Source organism: Muntiacus reevesi, chromosome 10 (genome assembly GCF_963930625.1).
Source record: "Muntiacus reevesi chromosome 10, mMunRee1.1, whole genome shotgun sequence".
In the NCBI taxonomy this organism is placed as follows: Eukaryota; Metazoa; Chordata; class Mammalia; order Artiodactyla; family Cervidae; genus Muntiacus; species Muntiacus reevesi.
In genome coordinates this window covers 67985110-68010339 of record NC_089258.1, presented here as the reverse complement: position 1 = coordinate 68010339, position 25230 = coordinate 67985110, and the positions used below count along the sequence as shown (strand labels likewise).

Below are 25230 nucleotides of genomic sequence, written 5' to 3'. Positions count from 1 at the left end.
GATGAACATTTGCTGAGTGAACAAATCATTAGAACTCAGTAAACACTGCATAAATGTGGTGCAGAATGCTGGAGCTGGAAGAGACACTGATAACCACAGAGTAATCGACTCGTTTTTCTGATGCCAAAAGGGAGGATTCGAAATGTCGGTGCCCTACAGCTGGTTAATGACAGAGCTAAGACATGGATGAATTTAGGTATGTATCTGTTTAACAGATAATGAACGCCCGCTAGGGGAGAGTGCTAGACTCTGGGGAGACACTGTGGTCAAGGAGAAGCACAAGCTTCCCAATTCCCTCTCCAGAGCGCTAAAAAAATAAAAAGAAGAAGAAAAAGAAAAAAATTCTCAGAGAAAAGGACGTAAAGGAAGAGCGAGGAGAGACTGGTCTGGACCCCAGTGGAAAAGTCCGATACAAAACGTTAAAGCGAGACAGCGGCGCGCCCCTCGGCCTGTTTCTCCGCCGCGCCACACGGGGGCGCTGCACGCCCTCTCGCGTCTCGGGTCCGACGGCGCCGCCCGCTCGCCTTTTTTCCCGGCGGAAATGCCCGGGCGATGACGGAAAGCCGGAGGGAGGGGAGAGAAAGAGCGAGAGAGAAGGAGCCAGGGCCGGCGGGCGGCAGGCGGCGGGTGCCCATCCTCCGGCGGCAGCTGCGCGGAAGCCCCGCACGTCCCCGCGTCCTTCACCGACTCCCGGGGCGCGCGGGCCGGCGGGCCGGGGCGGGCGGGGGTCTCCCGGAGGCCGCGCGCTCGGAGCCGCTCGAGGGGCTAGGGCGGGGCGCGGGGTCCGCAGTGCCCGGCTCCTCCCTCCCCCGCCGGGAGCTGGCGGCGGCGGCGGCGGGGGGCTAGGGGAGCGGCGCCCGGGGCGGGGGCGCGCCGGGGGCGGGAGGAGGCGGCGGCGGAGGGGCGGGGGCCGCCATGGACGACAAGGCGTTCACTAAGGACCTGGACCAGTGGGTCGAGCAGCTGAACGAGTGTAAACAGCTCAACGAGAACCAAGTCCGGACGTTGTGTGAAAAGGTGAGCGAGAACAGGGGCGAGGTGCGGCCGGGGAGCCTCGGCTGGGTGGGGTGGGGGTGGGGGGGGTGCGGGGACCCCTCCCGGGCCGCCCGCCTGCCCTCATCCCCGCACCGGGTCCAGGCACCGGCATCAGCCCCTGGGCGGGGCCGGGCCTTTCCAGAACCCCTCTCGGGACACAGCCCTTGGTTAGGCCCGGACCCCCCCGCCCCCGCCCCGGATCCCCCCGCCCCCGCCCCGGATCCAGACCTAAGGCGTCCGGGACGGGTGGGCGGGGGCTCCGCGGCACCTGGAATTCATCACTCGAGTGTGATTGTGGGGTGACCGTCGCTCTAGTTAGGATTGCTGACAACCCCAGCATTAACCCCGGCGAACTGGCAATCCCGAAGCTTCAGCCGCCAGGCAGATTAATCTCCTGCAGCCTCGTAATGGAAAATGCACTGAGATGAGCCTGGGTGTTGTGAATTATCAACGCGCGTGGTAATAAACAGAGGCTTTTTCTCAGGTGACTCGGCCCTTCAAACATCTCTAATACTTGGTAATGCGTCAGGCATTTGTTTGTAGAGAGGTGGGTGGAATGGCAGACTGTGATTTTTTAAAATAGAAGTTGACACTAGTTGAGACAGATGGTGGCTGGTCTTCACGTTGAGAGGCTCTTTGGAAGCGAAAATGTTTGATTTTTCATAAACAAGACGGCAAGTCTTAAGTTTGGCAACAGTGCTTACCTGCAATAAGTGGGGTCTGTGTTTCTCCTGCAGAGTAGCACTTTTCAGAAGGTTATTTCTGTTACATGGAAGGTTTTTTTCATTTCCAAAAAGTAATAAAATATGCATATGGTTTACTGTTTTCAGTCGCTCTTGATTGTGTGATCGTAGACAATCTTATGAATTCTGTATCCATTTTTTCTTAACCATTGGAATTATTTTGGACTTCACGTTTTTTCTCATTCATCTTTTATAGGCTAGACTTTTTATGTAAAAAGGTCTCATATGAAGGAGTAACAAAGTTATTTATTCTTTAATGTTTTTGAATTGTTATGTATTTTTAAGCCATAATCCCTAAGACTTTCTTGATTTTGTTTGAAAGGCAGGATGCCTCAGAAAGGCATTGGAGGTAAGATTTTGTTAATATTATTTATAGAGTACGCTTAAAATTAAATGTCTTAGAAATGGAAGAATTAATACTAAGTTTAAAATAGTGTTTTGTGTTTTAAATTAAGTGTAACGTTGTTTAGGGTCTTTATGTATTAACTTTTTTTTTTTTTAAGTACAGTGTTGCATTTAAGTGTTCAACAAACTTATTCAGCTATAAACATCATAACAATATTTTTTTCAGATTTTTCATTATTGGTTATTATAACTATTGATACAGGAGGATGTATTTCTGTAAATAGAACTGCCAAACAAGTGGTATTTTTGTGTTTCTGAGACAAATTGCTTATGGACTGCTTCAAGTTCTGTCTACATTCAATTTTCTTGTGTGATAACCTGTAATTTCATGTCTTGAAATTTATGTTTTAAATCACTCTCTCTTTCAGGCTCTAGTGTCAGGTGAAATACCCAGTTCTGAAATTAGCTGAGTCAGTCAACCTCACTGTGAACAGTAGACATAGACTTTAAGTGGTGGGCAAAGTTGGTAGTTGAATCAGTTTTTCCCTCTGACTGTCTAATAATTTTAAGATGTCTTTCTGGAGAAGAATGTTGCACTCCTCCTCGATCACACTTAATCACCTGAGCAAGCTTTCTGAATTTGTCCAGAGAGATTATTTTGACTTCAGCTCCTAAATAAATTGGACTGGAAAAAAAAAAAAAAAAAACAGTAAAGTAAATAAATAAATAAATTGGACTGCCAATCCCTAGGATCTTTGAGATGTATTTAAGCTTATATCTTACCCACTTTTTTCTTTGAATATTTGTACTTTTCCACCAAGCATGAATTTTTAAGTGGCAGTCCTCTGTCATGTATCTTTATCCTCCGCTATTGACGGGGATATGGAGGGCTGGAGAAGAGTGGGGCCCCCCACCCTTCTCAGCAGTGCAGCTATGGCAGACTTTTGTGGTGTTGATTTTCTGTCATCTAACCTTAAGAGTTCCATCTTACTTCCCTACCTCTGCCCTCCTTTTTCCTGCTGAGTGCAGCATTTGTTTATAATGAACTCTCTGGGGCCAGCCTGCGTTCAGACCCTGGCTCCACAGCTTGATGGCTGCCCAGCCCTGCCCCTCCTACCCCTTATCGCTGAGACTGGGGTGATCGCTGACCTCCTGGGGCAGTTGTATTAAGACTCCACTGGAGTGAAGTCCTAACAAGAAATTTGCAGTAGATAGTAAATGAAGAAAAGCTAAAAAAAAAAAAAAAAAAAAGATGGCTATCCTATCTTCTTTTAAGTGTCATCCTATTTTCTTTTGGAAGAAGCTGCAAAATAGATAGATTTGTTGATATGACTTCTCTGTGGAGAATGTACTTAAAGAGAGATTTTCCATCTAGTGGCTCTAGAACTCTGAAAAATACAGTTTTGTTATTTCCTGTGGTCCCTGTTACCTGAAGTACAAACTGCTGGGATTAGTAGTGATTTTAGTAGTAGTTCCTTACTTGGTCTACGTAATATGCGTTCTCCCCTTCCAGGTCAAGCATGGCAGGCATAAAGAAAGAATATAAGAGAAAATAAAAAGTTAAGCCTAGCGTTTTAAAACTGTAAAAATCATCTTTTTGTTTAATTCTTTGTGACTAGATTTTAGGTTTTTTAATAATATCATTTTTTGAGAGTCTATTAGAAATATTATTCTATAGAAAGTTACATCATAGGTTGGTGATTCCTCCCTCAAAATTAAATTTCTGTTTTAACTCAGATTGCCTGAATCACAAAGAAATCAGCTGAAATTAAAGACCAGAGTGGTACTGGGAAATAGCCCTGTTTTGAGGTAGTGGCCAAATAAAATCCGTCCATATGCCAATTGGAGAATTAACTACTGATTAAAAAAAATATATGGGTATGAATGATATGGTATGTTTGGCCTTAGTTTCTGTCTAGAGAAAAACTGCATAAAATAGTTAAGGCATGTCTTTCAAGAAGATGACTAACTCTTCACATGAACTTAAATGAGCAGTCCAGGGGCTTCCCTGGTGGGCCAGTGGTTAAGGATCCGCCTTGCCGTGCAGGGGACGCAGAGTCAGTCCCTGATCTGGGTCCCGCACGCCGCGGAGCGACCAGGCCCGTCGCCACAACTTCCGAACCCACGTGCTGCAACCACTGAGGCCTGCATGCTCTCGGGCCCGTGCTCCACAGCAAGGGGAAGCCCATGTGAAGCAGCGAAGATGCAGCACAGCCAAAAATTAAATTTTAAAAATTTTTAATTAAAAAAAAATCAGCAGTCGAACTTTGGGGCCAGTTGCACATTTTGCCCCTCTTGGTGTATAGAGCGGTTGCTTCTGCCGTTTGTGCAGTGTGCACTGTGATTTATAAAGATAGGGTGCCTGGAGAGCCAGCCTGGCACAGTGGAGGACATTCTGTGACTAGAACTATATTTAACGTTTGGTAGAGTCTCAGGAGGAGACATTTTTAGTCTCTTTGACCTGATAAACTTTATTTTATTCTGTAGAACCTTGGTGATGATACTCTAAGCAGGGAGGGAAATTTTAGCCCATGTGTGTGTGAGCAGAGCTTTATGCTGGTGATTATACAGTGGCTACTTAGAAACAATTTGAGGTTTGTGTAGATAAATATGTAAATTCTGTATTGGTCTAATGGATATGTTCCTGGGTCCTGGCCTCAGCCTTAAAAGAAGCAGAATTCTCTGTAGGGTATTACTTCACTGATGTGAAAGAGCATGCGTAAATTCCTGAATGCCTAAAATGAAAATTAGGTCCTGGTGAAAATGATTTTTCTGAGTCGAGAAAGACTCGAATAGTTTTCTTTAAGTTTGTACTTACAGATTGGTGTTAACAGCCAAAAAGCATAACCATTACTTTGATTTTATCTTCCCTTGAGCAAGTATTGGTGCCGGCTCTGGTGGCCCATTGATAAAGTTGAAAATGCGGTGATGTAGAGGACTTGCCTGCTGGCCCGTTGGTGAGGACCCTGCCTTGCAGGTCAGGGGCGCCGTTTCGGTCCCTGGTCAGGGAGCGAGGATCGCACACACCGCCGCTGCGGAGCTCCCGTGCCACAGCCAGGACCTGACCCAGCCAGATACGAAGAAGTCATTTTCTAATTCAGTGATCGAGATCGAAAGTAGCTTGTTGCTTTCTTACTGTAACAAAAAATAGCATGACTACGGTGAAATGTGAGGTTAAAACCCAGTATTACTGACTGAACAAATCATTTTCCATGCTTATCTAAGCCATACTTCATGTCAGACAGGTAAAGAAACTAAACCAGACTAGACCAGCATGAACTACTGCTTATGACCAAAAAGCAGCCTTTTTAAAATCAGTTCATCATTTCTCAGTTGTCCATAGGATGTATAAAATCATGTTCACAGATAAAATGAAGATACATTATAACTACTTTCACGTGGAGTAGTTTTATATGCAACATGTCTTTTATTCTACTGGAAGATCTTGCAGAGATGTTTCCTTCACTTTTTTTTTTTTTTAGGACAAATGCTATGAAGGACTTGGTGGATGAAGTCTTCTTTGATTGAAGGAAATCAAAATGCCATAAATTGAAGCTAAAATTAATACCAAAACAGCCACTGCATTTTAGACTATATAAACTGTGTATTTCCTGAACTTAGTTTTTCTGAGAAAAATGGCATTAAAATCATGCCATAAATTGAAGCTAAAATTAATACCAAAACAGCCACTGCATTTTAGACTATATAAACTGTGTATTTCCTGAACTTAGTTTTTCTGAGAAAAATGGCATTAAAATCACTGTCCTCCTTTCCTGGCAGTCCAGTGGTTAGAATGCCATACTTTCACTGCAGGGGATACCAGCTGAGTCCCTGCTCAGGGAGCTAGGATCCTGCAAGCTGTGTGCTGCTGCCAAAAAGTTAAATTAAGAAAAAGATCCGAGTCTTCTTTTCAAGAAGGCTAGTTCAGAGCCACTGCAGTGTTTCACGTTTAGGTTTGGTCGTTGCTTGTGTGTTTAAATTGAGATACAATTCATATACTATAAACGTTTGCCCTATAAAGTGTACAACTCAGAGGTTTTAGTATGTTCATAGTTTTGCAGTCATCCCTACCATATAATTCCAGAACATTTTCATCACCCCAGAAAATAAACCTTGTGCTCACTAGCAGTCACTCCTCATTCTTCATTCTCCATCCCCTGGCTGCCACTGACGAACGTCTGTCTCTGTGAATTTGCCTGTCCTAGACATTTTATATCAGTGTCATCATGTGATACGTAATGTTTTGTGTCTGGCTAAAGGTTCCACGTTGTAACATGTGTCAGTACTTCCTTCTCTTTTGTGGCTGAATGAAATTCCCTTACATGAATATAGCACTGTGGTGGTTTTTATAATTAGGTTATAGCCATCTAGAATTTGTTTTGAAGTTCAAAAAGTTATTTTTTTCAGATTGAAAAGTGCTTAATCGCTCAGTCATGTCTGACACTTTGCGACCCCATGGACTGTAGCCCGCCAGGCTTTTCTGTCCATGGTGGTTCTCCAGGCAAAAATACTGAAGTGGGTTGTATGCCGTCCTCCAGGGGATCTTCCCAACCCAGGCATCAAACCCAGGTCTCTTGCATTGCAGGCAGATTCTTTTTAACATCTGAGCCATCAGGGAAGCCCATTGAAACAGTAATACATATTTTTTTTTTAATTTAAGCATCTCAAAAATGTAGGGAAGGAAACCAGTGCGCTCCACTGTTAAACCCACCTTCCCCTCTCATTACTGCCTTACCTCAGAGACAAACCTGAGGTAGTTTTCCAGGCTTTTGTTCTCTCTGTGCAAAAAGCATGTGTTTTGTGGGCTAGGGAGGATGTTTGTGGTGTACTGTTTTTATTCAAATGAGGTCACAGTTATCTAAAACCTTTTTAACCACAGTGTCTTGTTCTGTGTACATATGCATGCCTTATTCTTTCTTAATTTTAACAGAGTATATGATTTTTTTTCTTGTGCTTCCAAGCTTGATTTTACTTTGTCTTTGAACTGAAAGAAAAAGTTTGTTCCCTTTTTGAAAAAAAAGTCAGTTCTCCTTTACGGAAGCAGCCTTGCAGCTGCAGGAGGACAGGCCACCGTACTTACATTTACGTTGCCCTGTGGGGTTGAGAGGGCTTCCCTTGTGGCCCAGCTGGTAAAGAGTCTGCCTGCAGTGCAGAAGACCTGGGTTCAGTCCCTGAGTTGGGAAGATCCCCGGGAGAAGGGAAAGGCTAACCACTTCAGTATTTTGGCCTGGAGAATTCCATGGATTCTATAGTTCCTGGGCGTCACAACGAGTCAGGCATGACTGAGTGACTTTCACTTTCATAGGATTTAGAAGTTCATTTAATCTCATCTTTTTCAGAGATTACTCTGTTCTATGGCTTTCTTTAGATGAATTTGCCTAGGAGTAAGAGGTAGTCACTTTTTAATAGCAGATGATTTATGTGTAAATAGAAGGGAAAGGAATTTGTATGCTGGCTATCCCAAAACCAAATGCAGTAGCTTTGTGGTATTATGGCTCTGGTACCAGCACAGAAATAAAGATGTCAGTAGTGTCTCCTGTTGAGGGGTTGGGGAGACTTGACATTTACATTTTCTATATTCTTAAAACATGGGTAGAGTGAAAATGAAGAATTATATGTGAATGTCATTTCCCAGCTTTTATTTTCTAAGTTCTGTTCATAGATTTGACTTGATAGCAACAAGATGTTTTACATGGGTGAAAACAAGTTTGAATGGATAGGAATACAGCAGTGCTTACAGTAATAACAGCTGTCTGCCTGGATGCTTCTGGGCCAAGAGGCACTCTCCATCACCACAATCCTTCACTTCACAGTTTTAATTAGGTCTTATCAGAGTCTTGAGGATGGTCTTGATCACTGTCTCCTCTACAGTGTCATGAACCTCTGTCCATAGTTCTTCAGGCACTGCATCTATCAGACCTAATCCCTTGAATCTATTTGTCACCTCCACTGTATAATCGTAAGGGATTTGATTTAGGTCTTACCTGATGAAGTGATCAAGACCATCCCCAAGAAAAAGAAATGCAAAAACGCAAAATGGTTGTCTGAGGAGGCCTTACAAACAGCTGTAAAAAGAAGAGAAGGGAAAGGCAAAGGAGAAAAGGAAAGATATACCCATTTGAATGCAGAATTCCAAGGAATAGCAAAGAGAGATAAGAAAGCCTTCCTCAGTGATCAATGCAAAGAAATAGAGGAAAACAACAGAATGGGAAAGACTAGAGATCTCTTCAAGAAAATTAGAAATACCCAGGGAACTTTTCATGCGAAGATGGGCACAATAAAGGACAGAAGTGGTTTGGACCTAACAGAAGCAGAAGATATTAAGAAGAGGTGGCAAGAATACACAGAAGAACTATACAAAAAAGATCTTCACAACACAGATAATCACGATGGTGTGATCACTCACCTAGAGCCAGACATCCTGGAGTGTAAGTCAAATGGACCTTAGGAAGCATCACTACGAACAAAGCTAGTGGAGGTGATGGAATTCCAGCTGAGCTATTTCAAGTCCTGAAAGATGATGCTGTGAAAATGCCGCACTCAATATGCCAACAAATTTGGAAAACTCAACAGTGGCCACAGGACTGGAAAAGGTCAGTTTTCATTCCAATCCCAAAGAAAGGCAATGCCAAAGAATGTTCAAACTACCACACAATTGCAGTCATCTCACACACTAGCAGAGAAATGCTCAAAATTCTCCAAGCCAGGCTTCAACAGTACATGAACTGTGAACTTCCAGATGTTCAAGCTGAATTTAGAAAAGGCAGAGGAACCAGAGATCAAATTGCCAACATCTGTTGGATCATGGAAAAAGCAAGAGAGTTCCAGAAAAACATCTATTTATGCTTTATTGACTGTGCTAAAGCCTTTGACTGTGTGGATCACAATAAACTGTGGAAACTTCTTCAAGAGATGGGAATACCAGACCACCTTACCTGCCTCCTGAGAAATCTGTATGCAGGTCAAGAAGCAACAGTTAGAATTGGACATGGACCAACAGACTGGTTCCAAATCGGGAAGGGAGTACATCAAGGGTGTATATTGTCACCCTGGTTATTTAACTTATATGCAGAGTACATCAAGAGAAATGCTGGACTGGATGAAGCACAAGCTGGAATCAAGATTGCAGGGAGAAATATCAATAACCTCAGATATGCAGATGACACCACCCTTACGGCAGAATGCAAAGAACTAAAGAGCCTCTTGATGAAAGTGAAAGAGGAGAGTGAAAACGTTGACTTAAAATTCAACATTCAGAAAACCAAGATCATGGCATCTGGTCCCATCACTTCATGGCAAATAGATGTGGAAACAGTGTCAGACTTTATTTTTGGGGGCTCCAAAATCACTGCAGATGGTGACTGCAGCCATGAAATTAAAAGACACTTGCTCCTTGGAAGAAAAGTTATGACCAACCTAGACAGCATATTAAAAAGCAGAGACATTACTTTGCCAACGAAGGTCCAACTAGTAAAAGCTGTGGTTTTTCCAGTAGTTATGTATGGATGTGAGAGTTGGACTATAAAGAAAGTTGAGCTCTGAAGAATTGATACTTTTGAACTGTGGTGTTGGAGATGACTCTTGAGAGTCCCTTGGACTGCAAGGAGATCCAACCAGTCCATCCTAAAGGAAAATCAGTCCTGGGTTTTCATTGGAAGGACTGATGCTGAAACTGAAACTCCAGTACTTTGACCACCTGATGCGAAGAGCTGACTCATTGGAAAAGACCCTGATGCTGGGAAAGATTAAAGAAGGGAGGAGAAGAGGGCAACAGAGGATGAGATGGTTGGATGGCATCACTGACTCAATGGATATGAGTTTAAGGAAGCTCCAGGAGTTGGTGATGAACAGGGAAGCCTGGTGTGGTGCAGTCCATGGGGTCACACATGACTGAGCAACTGAACTGAACCGAACTATCAGTCTTCAGGTCTGTTCAGTCATGTCCAACTCTTTGCACCCTCGTGGGCTGTAGCTTGCTAGGCTCCTCTGTCTGTGGGGTTTCCCAAGCAAGGATGCTGAAGCAGGTTGTCATGTCCTCCTCCAGCGGATCTTCCCCACGCAGGGATAAGAAGCTGAGTCTCCTGTGTCTCCTGCACTGGCAGGAGGATTCTTTACCACTGATCCACCAGGGAAGTCCCCTATCAGAGTCGTAGAGATAATTCAACTTTGGGTACTAAGTCACATTAAAGAAATACTCATGAGAATTCCATGCAGAGTTACACAGTGTACAGAAAAGAGTTGGCATAGCAGCCCCAAGACCACTGTCTGTTTAAAGGCTGGGTGTCGAGGTTGCCTTTGGTGTCTGGAAACTTGGATTTGGGGGGCTTCTCACCATCCCTGTTGAGAATGGGTCACTGTGCCTCACTTGTGTTCATGCAAACAGTGTGATTTATGCTGGAGACGTGCTTTTCTCTGGACGTCGGGTACTTTGGTACATCACAGACAGCGGGACCAGCTGCCTGTCCGGGCGCCGAGGCGGAAGGGCTTCCCTCTTCTGGCAGGTCGCACACAGGCGTCCCGGGCGTTGTGTGCAGCTCCGCGGGAGAGGCCCCGCCAGGCCTGCCCTTGGTTTGCCCGGGGCCGTGCCGCTGCGCCTTTTCCTTTCGCTGCTTGTGCTGTGTCTGCTTCTGCTGTCATAAGTCACAGCTGTGAGCACACCTGTGTGCTGAGTTCTGTGGGTCGTCTTTTGTGAGTCACCAGCGAACCTGGGGTGCTTTTGGGGACCCCTGACACACAGAGGTTTGTACATTGAGAATTCCAGCTATCAGGCGAACTGTACACTTAACTTCTGCCAGGCCAGCGCATCCTTTGCTTGAAGGGACGCCAGAGTGATCGCAAAATAAGAGCACTTTACAATAAAGGGTGTGAGTTACAAATCATTTAGAAACATCAGGGATCTGTACCATAAACATAAAAATTTGTCTGGCCTGATGAAGTACTTCACTACTATGTAGATAAAAGCTCAGGAAGTATTGCTATTATTGTAAAGCACACACACACTGTGAATCATGTCTGTTAACCCATTTTCATAGTTTTATAAAACCTGAGCTGGGTTAAGATAACCATATGTCCTTAAAAGAACAGTTGAATTGGATAATATTTACATTTTGGTGCTTTTTATTTCCATATTTAAAGTAAGAAGGTACTGAAGATAGTGTTTGTATGGGAAGGAGATTTCCTCTTTAGATTTGGAACCATTAGCTGAATGTTGAGGTTTTTTCCCAATAATAATAACAAATAGAAGACATCAGGTCCAGGGACTTCCTTGATGGTCCAGTGGTTGAGAATCCACTTTCCAATGCAGGGGATGAGGAACTAAGATCCCGCATGCCCCAGGGTAACTCAGTCTGTGCACCACAAAGAGCTGGCCCAGCCCCCCCAAAAATAGACTTCAGGTCCAACTGAACTCTGATGATTTATGTTCCTCAGTGTGATTTTTTTTCCTGAACAAAATTAGGAAGCTATTTTTATGGACTAAACTTGATAAAAATGCTGTTTGATTTGTGAACTTGGACATTTCTGAGCCATCTGTCAAACCTCATGGGAGATACTTGATAATCTCTAAAATTCCCTTCAGTGTTAATTGGAATTACACCCTGTAGCAGCTCTGCCCGCCTCCTTGCCCCGGCCCAGTGACTGACTGGGCAGCAGAGAGCTTGTGTCTCAGGGGGGACATAAACTTGTACCATATCTGCTCATTACTTCAGAGGGTTTTTTCATTTACTTTCTGATCCTGGGCTCTTATTAGGAAAGTTGTTAGATAAGTGAGGTGTTGTGAACTTGAACTTAGTCAATATGTTTGTCACTGTTTATATATAAATTCTGTACTTCAGGGCTTCCAAACAGTAACTTGAGTTATTAAATATAGAATAGTTGAAATAAAGAAGTTTAAAATTGTCCTATGAGCTGGTGTAAGGTGTTTGTGAAAGAATTTGAATAATTGTGGCTTTTTCTTTAACATTGGTGTTTGTAACCTATAAATAATATTGTTCATTTAAAAAAAAACAGCTTTGAGATGAACAGCTTTGACACAGGTCACTGATTTTGAGTGCTCACCTCAGTGGCTTTTAATACATTCACAGATAACATGCATCCATCACCGCACTATTAGAATATTTTCATTACTCCTAAAAGAAATCTCGTACCCCTTAGTTATTATCCCTCAGCCTTAGGCAGCCGTGATGTTCTGTCTCTGTAGATTTGTCTGTTCTGAACATTTCACATCAATGGAGTCATCCAATATTACCATTTGTGACTGTCTTTCACTTAGTATGTTTTCAAAGTTAATGGCGTGTATCAATCTTTCATTCCCTTTTTTTTATTATTGAATAATACTCCGTTGAACAATAATACCATTATTTATTCATTAGTTAATGGCCTTTGAGGTGGTTTCCACTTTTTGTCCATTGTGAGTAATGCTGCCATGAACATGTGTCAGCTGAAGGTTTCATTTCTCGAGTGTCTGTCTAGGGATGGAATTGCTGGATCACATGGCGGTTCTGTGTGTAACATTGGGAGGAACTGCGGACTGTTTTCCACAGCAGGTGTACCGTTTTAGATTCCCACCAACACTGTGTGAACGTTCCCAGTTTCCCCACATCCTCAAAAACACTTCTCATTAATTGAGCCATCCTGCGAAGTGTAAGGTGGTATCTTGTTGTGGTTTTAGTTTTATGATTTTATAATACACATTTCAGTTGGTTTTTTTCCTCCACATTTTCTTTAATAGACAAGAAATGATGCCTTCAGATTTGTGAGAGAATCTTTTAATTGTTGATTTCATTTCTTTAACAGGCTAAGGAAATTTTAACAAAAGAATCAAATGTGCAAGAGGTCCGTTGTCCTGTTACTGTCTGTGGAGATGTGCATGGTCAATTCCATGATCTTATGGAACTCTTCAGAATTGGTGGGAAGTCACCAGATACAAACTATCTGTTCATGGGTGACTATGTAGACAGAGGTTATTATTCTGTGGAGACGGTGACTCTTCTTGTGGCATTAAAGGTATGACTAGTGAAATTCATTTTTTTTTCCAAGCTTTAAACCAGCAAAAGACAACAGTGGGCATTGCATATCATTATGTTCTGGTTTACGATCCATTCATTTTATAGCCCCTAAAATAATAGCTGATTTTACATCTTTTGGGAGCAAGATATGAAAACGATGTATTAAACATCTCTTCTGGTAAATTATTGCTATAGGTAGTAATCCATGGCTGAAGTCTTGGAATCATTTTTAGTCAACTTATCCCACATATATAGTTAATTGATAATGTATTTTTAAAATTCGTGACTTGAGAAATCTGTTATTCCTGTGTCTTTTCTATGTTTACTCATTTACTGCATATCTTCATCACGTCACTTTAATGAGTACAGTAATGTGGTAACTTACATTTCTGTCTCCAAGACCTGACCCCTCCAAATCTACCTTGTGTATGCTGCCAGATTAAATCTCTCATTTAACTTTCATCTTACTTCAGTGTTCCCAGCTCTTCAGTGATTTCGTGTTACCTATAGAATCAAGCTCCTTAACCAGTCCTCTACTGTCTAGCCTGAATTTGCTGCTCAGAGTTGGTAGCATAAACTTTTTGCCTTAAATCAGAGTTTAAATGTGCTATCTCCAAATATTTCCTTATCTGATTTCTTCAAAAGATTACTGTCTCTTATTTCTTACCCCTCTGCCAAAACTCAGCTCAAGTCCTACTGCTTCCATTTTAGCTTTACTCTTTCTACTCTAGATTACCATAAAACTTATTCTCACATCCCTTATTTATGTCACGTAATGGTTTATTGCCTTGTTTTATTTATTTCTCATACTTCTGAAGTGAAGTTAGTCCCCAACCAGCAGAATTCATGTATTATATTTCTGTGGAACTGACGTCTAGCTTTGAACTCTGTGCTCAGTGTTGGACACACAGTGGTTGCTTAGTAAATACATACGAAGTATGCACTTGGAGCTTTTTGGTTTATAGAATCTGATGCTTTTTCATACTTCTTATCAGACACATTCCTAACTAAAAATTATGCCATAAAGTACATCTCTATGTTCTGTCATGGAAAGGAAGCTATAAATACATTTGAAATTTTGCCCAGATTTTTCAGGGCCTGTATTTGTGTTTTGTTGGCAAATACGTTCTTCCTGTGGGAAATAAAAAGGAGGAAGAGTCTGTAGAGTTTATCTCAAGTCCAGATCTCTGGTCTGTGTCCACTGAGCATTAAAAAGTCATAGTGTTCTGGAAAGACTGGGAAGACTAATGATAATTTGAGTATGAAAAAAGTGTTAGAGACAAAGAATCAGGTACAGTTAGCAGTTAATAAGGAATTCCAGCAAGGGGAGTATGAGTACATAGTAATGAAGAAAGATGACCATAAAAAAATATTTCGAAGTAATCAAGAGGGGACCTGGTGATGAATGAAACAATTTTTTATTCTGAAAAAGATTTCCATTTAATGTATTGGCCATTAAATGAAGTGGGTCAGAGCTGAATGTGCTTAACTAACACTAGTAACTGCCAGGTATACCGTGGGTTCCGTTTCCTTTCCCTCCAGGTGCGTTATCCAGAACGCATCACAATACTGAGAGGAAACCACGAAAGCCGACAAATTACCCAAGTATATGGCTTTTATGACGAATGTCTGCGAAAGTATGGAAATGCCAATGTTTGGAAATATTTTACAGATCTCTTTGATTATCTGCCACTTACAGCTTTAGTAGATGGACAGGTATGTATGTGGGGGTGGATAAAAGATTTTTTATTAGTAATTAGGGTCTAGATTTATATGACATTCTTTCTGCATCTCCCTGGCCTTTTCTGTCTTTCCCTTAAAGTTTCAGAACAGGGCGTTGGGTCATTTTTATGTGCGACAGCAAATCCTTTTTTTCATCCTTTTCACCTTCCTGCTTCCCTTTCCATTTATTGATCCATCTATTTATACACCATGCGTTAAGTGACAGTCTGATTCTAAGTAATAGGACAAATCTCCCTCCTTGGAAACTTTCACAATCTTCTACTAACACTCATAAGATAAAAATTATTTCCAGATGACCAAGTGGAAGTATGGTGCAAACTGAAACTTTTAGATGTAGTAAGGGACGCAATGCAGGAGAATGCATTTATTTATAAATCACATTTTATCTGTAGAAAAGAAATGTAAAATAAACATTTAATGCAAAGAATGAAACAGTAAATAAATTTAAAGGGTTAATTAAAAAGAAAAGCAGAAATGGATACCAACAAATACAGAGTTGACGAATATAGCCAAAAACAAGTTTTGAAAAGTCTATTTAGGAAACATAATACTAAAAACTGATCTAGAAAAAGAGGAGGAGGTCACATAAAACACTGGGATTGAAAAACAAAGCATTACTCTTAAGTATGGAGGTACTTGCATATCACAGTTATAGCTTTACTTCAATAAACTTGAAATGATAGGTGAAATTTATTATAGCAGAATATTAGTTATTAAACTGCTTCAAAGAATTTAGACCAATGTAAATAACTACCAGGCAAAGAAAAAACTGAAGAGTAACCAGATCTAGATAGTTTTATAGGCAAATTCTACCAAACCTTTAAGAAATACATTTCCATGTTTTACAGCTTAGGAAAAGATGGAGAGCTTAAAATTCACTTTGTAAAGCTAGTATAGCCCCAATGTAATGTCAGACATGGCAAGCACAGAGAAAATCAGACCAAAACCATTTGAATGACGTGCTATATCTTTGAATCTCAATTAAGACGTGAAATAACATTAATTGTATTAAAAAAAATTTACTATACTTATCAGCAAAACATCAGAAACCTCTTCAAAATTAGGAGGAACGTGTCCTCTAAAACTTTATTATTATTATTATCTCTGACTAAGAATCCCTGGAGCCTGGACCTGGGAGTACTGTCTCCCCTCCTTCCCACCAAATGTTTTATTTTTCAATTTTGTTTTTGGAAGTCCTAGCCAATGCACTGAGCAGTAAAAAGAATTAAAAGGTATAAACATTGAGAAGTGAAAGTGAAAGTCACTCAGTCGTGTTGGACTCTTTGTGACCCCATGAACTATAACAGTCCATGGAATTCTCCAGGCCAGAATACTAGAGTGAGTAGCCTTTCCCTTTTCCAGGGGATCTTCTCAACCCAGGGATTGAACCCAGGTCTCCCACATTACAGGCAGATTCTTTACCAGCTAAGCCACAGGGAAGCCCAAACATTTGAGAAGAAAATAGCAAAAATATATTTGAAGGCAACATGATTATGTACTCAGAAAACTCTTAGAAAACTGACAGGCTATTATATTAGAATCATTAACAAGCATCAATAGGATCTTTGCTGTAAGAGAAATTTAAAATTTTTATCTGTCAGCAGTAACCAACAGAGAAGGTAATGGTGGGTGGTCACAAGCACAGAAATTGCATTCTAGAGAAAGCAGAAACATACTACATAAAATACCTAGGATTATAAAGAAAAAAGAAGAAATATATTTAAATATTAACTGCTCTCTCCAATAATGTTTTTTGGTTTTTTTTCTATTGTATTTTATAAAATTTTCCACTATGAACATTATGAAAGATTGTTTTGAAAAGAAAAGCTACTAAGGTTGACATTAGTAAGCATTATTTACTCTCCATTGACTTTTAGCATTTAATAAAACAAGTTCATTTTCTTTTTAAATTCCTAAACAGATATTCTGCCTCCACGGTGGCCTCTCTCCATCCATAGATACACTGGATCATATAAGAGCCCTGGATCGTTTACAAGAAGTTCCACATGAGGTAAACTTAAACTTAGTTTTAATGAAAAAGAAAGAAATATAACCACATTGTGGTAACCTTAGATTAGTCACATATGAGTGTTAATAATGTATGTTATGTACTCCATTTTCTTTGCCAGGGCCCAATGTGTGATCTGTTATGGTCAGATCCAGATGATCGTGGTGGGTGGGGTATTTCACCACGTGGTGCTGGCTACACATTTGGACAAGATATTTCTGAAACGTTTAACCATGCTAATGGTCTCACACTGGTTTCTCGCGCTCACCAACTTGTAATGGAGGTATGTCCTTCCCCTATAGGATGATCTCTGCTTCTAATAAGTGTTTCTCTAGAAGGCTTCATGACTTAGAATGTCAGAAACATCTCTCCTCATTACCTAAAGGAAAGGAGAAAAAAACTTGGTTGGTTTTAGCAAGTAAGGAAAATGTTGTTGACCAGAGCAAAATTGTAACTCACTTTAAGACTTAGAGAAAAATTGCAAAAATAGTAACAAAATAATTCGTTTGTGTCCTACACTCAGATTCCTTGAGTATACTTTAATGTTTGCTTCATCATCTGTCTCTCCCTTCCTGTTCCCCTTTCCCCTGACATTTTTTGAACTGTTTGAATGTCAGTTGCAGGTGAGATGCTCCTTTACATCCTAATTTCCATGTGTATTTTGTAAGAATAAGGACTTTCTCCTAAATAACCACAGTATAGTTATCACAGTCTGGAAATTTTCATTGAGAAAGTACTATTATCTAAATACTTAATTCAAATTTTTATTATCTCACCAATGTCCTTTTATAGTTAAATTTTTTATAGCAAAATTTAACTGTATTTGTGCGTGTATAGTCTAATCCAGGCTCATGCTATATTCACTCCCCTTTGACGTGGACATAATTCCTCAGATTTTCTTTGTTTTGGATAATCTTGACATTTTAAAAGACTACAAGCATTTTATGTTGTAGAAATAGCCTTCGTTTGTGGTTTGGCTGATGTTCCTTATGATTCAGGACAAGCATTTTTGGCGGGCGTATCACAGTATGATACGATGCTTGTGTCTTCTCGGCCCATTATAGCAGGTCATGAGATCCGCCCCACTGCTTGTGGCATTAACTTGGATCACTTAGTTAAGGTGGCGCCTGCCAGATTTCTCTACCATGATGTTACTATTTTTTTAAACACTAAAGGAATATAAATAGGATATAATCCTTCCAAACCAGTAGGGAGTGGCTTCAGGATGTTAGGGGAAACTTCTCTAATCCAATAGAGGCAGGTAGGGTAACAGCATGGTAAATAAAGAACATGAATTCATGTGGTAAAGATAAACCTAATTGTATCAGTCACCATAAGGAATGTGAATGGATGAAAATTTGTACTTCCCTAAAATACTGAGACCTTCAGATTGGATACATCATAAGAATTCATCTGTTATTTGGTGTTTATCTAAAACATAATGATACCACAGACCAGAAGTAGACAGATGGAACATGGTGTGTCAGTATATCAATTAGATAGTTATCCAAAGTATAGCTAATTATATGAACAAGGCTTTAGATACTTATAAATAAAAAGAAGTCTTCACTGATGAAAATTGATCTGGTTCTACAGGAGGGAATAATTCTAAATTTTAATTTACCTAGTAATAGAGTCAAAATTCATAAAGCAAAAGTTAACATAATTTATGAGGAGGAATTGAGACCTCTTCCGTCACTGTGGGAGAAATCTGAATACACATCCTAGCCCTGATCTGAAACACAGACTAAGCAGAAAAAGGTACTGAGCCCTAAGTAACAGTACCCTGTGTCCACAAGTGAGCCTCGGTGCAGATGTCTAGTATAAGAGATGAAAAATAAATAAATAAAAGATGGACATCACATCAGGTGACACACAGAATACTTGTAACCTTCGAGTTCTCATTTTCTGAACCTAGCTCTGGCAGCATTACAATTTTATGGTGAAATACTGATTTTGATGGGTGTTTTTTTTTTTATGTTGCAGGGATACAATTGGTGTCACGATCGGAACGTGGTTACAATTTTCAGTGCACCCAATTACTGTTATCGTTGTGGGAACCAGGCTGCTATTATGGAATTAGATGACACTTTGAAATATTCCTTGTAAGTACCTTTAAATTTTAATTGTATGGAATCACTTTTAGAAGGAGAACTATAATGTAGATTATGAAAATTAGAGGTAGAAGATTTCTGCTTTTGGATTAGTGGGCTAAGAAACATAGCAAACCCTTTCCCCAACAGAAACCACCATTGGACTGGAGAATGTTACTTTATACTGTTATTTCACATTTTTGAGATTTGTCCTAAGTCTATACAGCAAATGTAGAAACACTGATCCTAGAAGGTCTGCTGACTCTTAGCGTAGCACCAGTGTCTGTGGAATTTGAGTCAGAGCGTGCTCTCTCCCCCGTTTCCAGATCCCTGGTACAGAAGCTACTCCATAGGTGTGGTCAGGAAGACGGGGCTTCTCCCCCCACACACAGGCAGATGCCAGCACATCTCAGCCTCCCCAGTCCAGTTCTGTTAATAGCTCCTGTGACTGCAGGCAGTCGGGCTGAGACTCCCTTCCCCTACCTGGTCCTAGGGTGGAGGCTTTATTCCAGTTGTGCACGTTAGGAGTAGGGAATGCTGTATCCCTGGTTCTTGCCAGCACCTGCTCTAGAACAGGGGATCCCACTGCGAAGTGGGCCTTCATACCTGCCTGCATCTCTTAACAGTGACATAAAAGTTTTGTTCAGAAAGATGCAGAAAAAAGTTCCTCACCTCTGCCTGAGGGGACTGACCTTACTTAGAACAGGGTCAAGAATTGCAAGCCTAAGTATTGTGTTGAAGACAGTGGGTAATGTGGTGGAGACCAATGAAGAAGGCTCTCATAGCTCCCACAATATTAGGAGCAATAAGCAAAAGAGGAAAGCAAGGAGAACTTTAACAGATAAAACCAGGAAAAGAGAAGAACTTTCCTGAGATCATCACAGTCAACTCTGGGAGAAAGGCTGTACACAGTTACTAGGCTGTATGGATACAGGAGTAGTCAGACACATCTTGGTCAAAATGCTGAAAGTCTAAAAGAAGAAATCCTAGCAACAATAAGAGAAAAATGACTTACAAAAGAGAACCTCAATAGAGTAATCAGCTGACATCGCCTCAGAAAGGCAATGAAACATTCTTAAAGTGCTAAAAATAAAAAAAATCCAGGTCATAATCCAGCACAACCTCAAAATGAATGCAAAAAGAAGGGCATACTCAGATAAACAAAAATGGAGAGAACTCAGTGCTAGCAGCCCTGCCATACAAGATATACTTTTAGCACTTAAGGCGGAAAGCAAGTGACACAACAGTAAGTCTGCTACACACAGAAAATAGTAATTGCACCTTCTTACTGAATTTAAAAATCAGTTGCATGACACAGTATGGATGTATTTGTAGTATAGTTGAACTTGTAAGAAATGGAATATACAGAAATGTAGATTTGACAGTAACAGCACAGAAGAGGTGGGTGGGAACAAAGCCTTACTAAAGTAAGGGCCACCAGATGGTAAATTTGAATTAAAGGAAGTATATGAAGAAAAAATGAGAAAGATATTTAACAGAATCTATTTATATACACTCACTCGCCTCTCTCAGCTTAAGGTTGTAAGAGTATGTAAAATAGTAATTATATAGCATTATATATAATTTGAGGGTTTGTAACATATATACTCTGTATAACATCAGTAGCAAAAAAAAAGAGTAAGTGGAAATGGAAAGGAGCTATATGCTATCTAGGAGTGAACACCTCTTAATTCACTAGAATTTACAAATCTGAAGTAGAATTTTGCAAGTTGTATAGTCTAGGTTCTAGAGCAAACTGCTAATAAAACAAGAAAAATAATTGTACAGTTATTAAGGAATTTGAATAGTATGTTAGAAAATATTTTACTACAAAGAACTCAGAGCAGAAACCAAGAAACAAAGGCCTAGTTTAAAAAAGAAAATAACAGGTATAAATCCAGTCGATATCAGTAGCACTGAATGAGTCATCAACACAGTGCAATCAAAGGGCAGAAATTATCAAGTTGGTGTTTTTGTTTTTAAATATCTAACTTTATAATGTCTATAGGAAATATAATTTAGATTCAAAAACATGAATAGGTTAAAAGAAGCATGGTGAGAAAAGATATGCTATGCAAATAGGAACCACAGAAATGCTGAACTGGATATACTAATACCAGACCAAATAGGTTTCAAAACAAAAAGTGTTACTAGACGTGAAGAAGTATATTTCCCAGTGATCAAGAGTCTGACTCTTAGGGAAAGATATCACAAGGATATGCGCTTCATAGTGGAGCCCTGAAATACATGGAGCAAAAACAAAAAGAACTGAGAAACCAACAATTCAACAACAGCAGTTGAAGACTTCATTATGCCACTTGGCAACAACAGAACTACACAGAAGACCAGCAAGGAAACAGAGGACTTGAGAAGCATTGTACCTCACACCTACAGAACTCTCCACCTGGCAACAGCAGAACAGTCTTCTCCAACGCGCCTGGAACGTTGTCCAGTACTGACCATGTGCTTGGCTGTGGGCCAAGCCTCAGTACATTTAAGAAGAATGGGATCATACAAAGTATGTTCTCCAAACATGGTTGGATGAAATTAGAAAGCAATAACAACAACAAAAAAAAACTAGGAAAATGTATAAATAGGTAGAAATTAAGACACTCCTAAATAACCTTTCAGGTAGTGAAAAAGAAAATGAGATGAGTGAAAATGAAAACTCAGTGTACCAAAACTTATGGGACATCATAGTGAAAGCAGTGTTTTCAGAGAAATTTATAGTTGTAAATGCCTGTATTAGAAATCAGGTAGAATAAGAAGTTGACAGTCTGTAACCCAGAAGAGGCCTCTCACCAGAACTTACTCATGCTGGTACCCTCTTCTCTGAATCCAGCCTCCGTTACCTATCTTTACATCTTATGGACCTAGAAAAAGAAGAGCAAGCTAAAGTCAGTGCAAGCATATGGAAGGAAATAAAGTTAGCAGTGGAAATAAAATGAATTAGAAAAATAGTGAAAACCAATAAAACCAAACGCTGTTTCTTATTGATAGAACTGAAAAGGCTTAAGTAGATTGGCCAAGAAAAAAAAAAGAGTGAAGACTCAACATTAGTGAAATCCACACAAGCCTTACTGAAATAAAAAGAGTTGTAAGGGAATACAAGGAGTAACTATATGGGGGCAAATTGGGTAACTAGGATAAAATGGATGAATTCCTAGAAAGACAAAAAGAAAAACTACCAACACTGACTCAGTTAGAAATGGAAAGCTTCAATAAACCTGAAGCAAGTGAAGAAATGGAATTAATAATTTTAGGACTTCCTACTAAGAAAGCCCAGTTGGCTTCACTTGTGAATTGACCAGATGACCAAAAAAAGGAATTAGCACCACACCTGCACAAACACCTACAAAAAATCAGAAGAGGAAGGATTACTTCCCCACCCATTCTTTAAAGATATTTATTTCCCTAATACCAAAATCAAAGACATTTTAAGAAAACTACAGACCATAGTCTTCATGCATATATAGATGCAAAAATGTACAACAAAATAGTAACCAAGTCCACCAGTATATAAAAAGGATTATACACTGACCAAGTGGGATTTATCCTAGGAATGTGAAGTTGGTTCAAAATAGGGAAATCAGTTCTTATAATAAACCATATTGATAAAGGACAGAAACCTCATGATCGTCTCAGTAAGGCCAGAAAAAGCCATTTGTCAAAATCCAGCACCCTTTCACAATAAAAGTACTGAATGACACAGATTTGAACTGCGTGAGTCCACTTACATGTGGTTTCCTGTTTTAGTACTCTTAACAGTCATATTACAGGATCCTTGGAACCACAGGTAGGAACCGCATATACAGAGGGCTTGACTATAAGTTATACTCGGATTTTCAACTGCAGAGGGTCGGGACCCCAGCCCCCACCTCGTTCAAGGGCCAGCTGTACTCACCTAGTCAAAGAAGGGAACGTTACCATCCTGGTAAAGGTCATCTACAAGAACCCCACAGCTAATTTCATCAGTCTTAATAGTGAAAGACTGAATGCTTTTCCCTTAAAATCTAAAACAAGCATGTCTGCTCTCATTGTTTCCATTCAACTGATGATAATATTACAGACCGAGCCAGACAGCTTGTTAGCTTAAATCTTCACTGTAGCTCAGAGAACACCTGCAGTGACCTTCCCAGGGTCATAACACAGAAAAGGTGGGAGACGAGTACTGCTCTTTCTGCCTCAGTGTCTTGTTCTTGATTGATTTGTTTGCCTGCAAAGTCAAAACCTGTAACCATTTGCTTTCTCTTTTTCTTTTCTTTCTTTTTTTTTTTTTTTTTGCCATTTATAGCCTTCAGTTTGACCCAGCACCCCGTCGTGGAGAGCCTCATGTGACCCGGCGCACCCCAGATTACTTCCTGTAAATCCTTCTTGGGAAAACCTGCCTTTGTATGTGGAGTATATCTGGCTTTTTAATATATATATATATATATATATATATATATTTAAAAACAAAACAACAAAAAAAGCAGCAGTAATCTATGTGTTTCTGTAACAAATTGGGATCTGTCTTGGCATTAAACCACATCATGGACCAAAATGTGCCGTACTAATGATGAGCATTCAGCACAATTTGAGACTGAAATTAGTTCAACACTATGTTCTAGGTCGGTCGGTCTTACCAGTTTGCCTGCTGTATTGTAGTAACCATTTTCCTTGGGACTGTTCAAGCAGAAAAGGTAACTAACCCCATCTCTTGCACTTACTGGGAAATTTTAGTTAAGAGTGTTTAACTGGCATGGATTAATAGGGTTGGATTTTTATTTTTAAGAAAAATTCATAAGCTAACTTCCACTTAATTCATTACCATTTATTTTATTGAAATGTATAATTAACTGAAAAAAGGATTCTTGGGAGTACGTTGTCATAACATTTAAAGAGATTTCCCTTCTTTAAAACAAAATTACTGTTTTATGTTGATCTGCATATTTCTGTATATTTGTCATGATAGTGCTTGCATTCTACTTGGTGTACTGAGCAAATAAACTTTCTGTTTTAAACAAAAACATGTTGAGTTACTGTGGTACACTTTAAATGAACATTTTACTTGCTTGAAATTTCATAGAAGATCTCTGACCTGTAATAAATAGTTGTGTTGGGGTACTTTAAATGTGGTGTCCTTTGTATAGGACTTATTTTCAGAAAAAAAAAATTTTAATAATATCAGATAACTTTTAGGCCATAAAAGATTATTATTTGTAAACATCATCTCCTTAGGTAATTTGTATTATGCACACTTTTTAAAGTCTTTATTGAATTTGTTGCAATATAGTTTCTGTTTTATGTTTTGGTTTTTTGGCCGCAAGCTATGTAGGATTGTAGCTCCCAGGTGAACCTGCAGCCCCTGCACTGGAAGGCAAAGTCTTAACCACTGGACCACCAGGGAAGTCCCCCTGTAACTCACATTTTAAACTGAGGATTATATGCTAAAACTGTATGGTAACATATGGCTGGGTAGACTCTTTTAAAAACCAAAATATGTTTTTTATCTTTACCTTTTAATCTAGAAATTAGAATAATCTCCAGATAAATTTTAGTACAACTGGTAGGACTATTTAAGTGTATAGTATAAACGCCAAGTAGTAGAAAGGAAAATACAGAGTCATTATGTGGTGTGAGGGAGGAAGAAAGGGGGGGAAAAAAAACTTGAATTTTTTCATCTTTATATAATAAAATGACATGGTAAAAAATAGGCATAACATCTCAAAATTATAATCAATGTAAATGAACTACATTTTCTAGTTGAAAGACAAAGGGTCAAGTTTGATTTTTTAGAAAATCCAGCTATATAACTGATTACAAGACACATATCAATAGCAAATGATTTGGATAGGTTGAAATTAAAGACAGACCAAGAAAAGATGCTAAACAAGGGAAATCTGGAGTAGCTATATAAATATTAAAACAGACTTGGAGACAGTTTTCAGAGTATAAGATCAATACAAATGGAGTTTACACAAAATTTGAACTTTTATGCACATACCAAACTAGCTTCAAATATGTTAAAAACAAAAAACCCTAGAAATGCAGAGAAAGACTGACAAGTTTGCATTACAGTGACAGATTTCAGCTCATTTCTCTTATTATACAATAAAACACAAATTGTGGAAGATTCAAAAACATTTGAATAAAATTGATGTAATAAACATATATACATCTCTGTATCCCAAATAGAGAATGCACAGTCTTGTCACATTTATATGGGACATTTATAAAAATTTGCAATTACTAGACTATAAGGCAAGTCTCAGAAA

At 39.7% G+C, this 25230-nt stretch overlaps 1 protein-coding gene across 1 annotated transcript; it reads left to right on the top strand.

Annotated features, from left to right (window-relative positions):
* The first annotated feature begins 862 nt into the window (after positions 1–862).
* On the top strand, positions 863–23418 carry PPP2CB (protein phosphatase 2 catalytic subunit beta). The gene is made up of 7 exons (XM_065947024.1): positions 863–1017; positions 12918–13127; positions 14672–14845; positions 16794–16883; positions 17002–17163; positions 18867–18985; positions 23268–23418. The coding sequence occupies exons 1-7, from the start codon at positions 916–918 to the stop codon at positions 23338–23340; spliced, it is 930 nt and encodes a 309-aa protein (XP_065803096.1). The 5' UTR covers positions 863–915; the 3' UTR covers positions 23341–23418.
* The last annotated feature ends 1812 nt before the right edge of the window (positions 23419–25230 follow it).

Bases quoted from the DNA above. Each gene is read 5' to 3' on its own strand.
- PPP2CB (XM_065947024.1), top strand. From the start codon at position 916: ATGGACGACAAGGCGTTCACTAAGGACCTGGACCAGTGGGTCGAGCAG. The intron at 13,128-14,671 runs GTATGACTAGTG...CTTTCCCTCCAG, and splicing joins CTCTTCTTGTGGCATTAAAG to GTGCGTTATCCAGAACGCAT. The intron at 17,164-18,866 runs GTATGTCCTTCC...TTTATGTTGCAG, and splicing joins CTCACCAACTTGTAATGGAG to GGATACAATTGGTGTCACGA.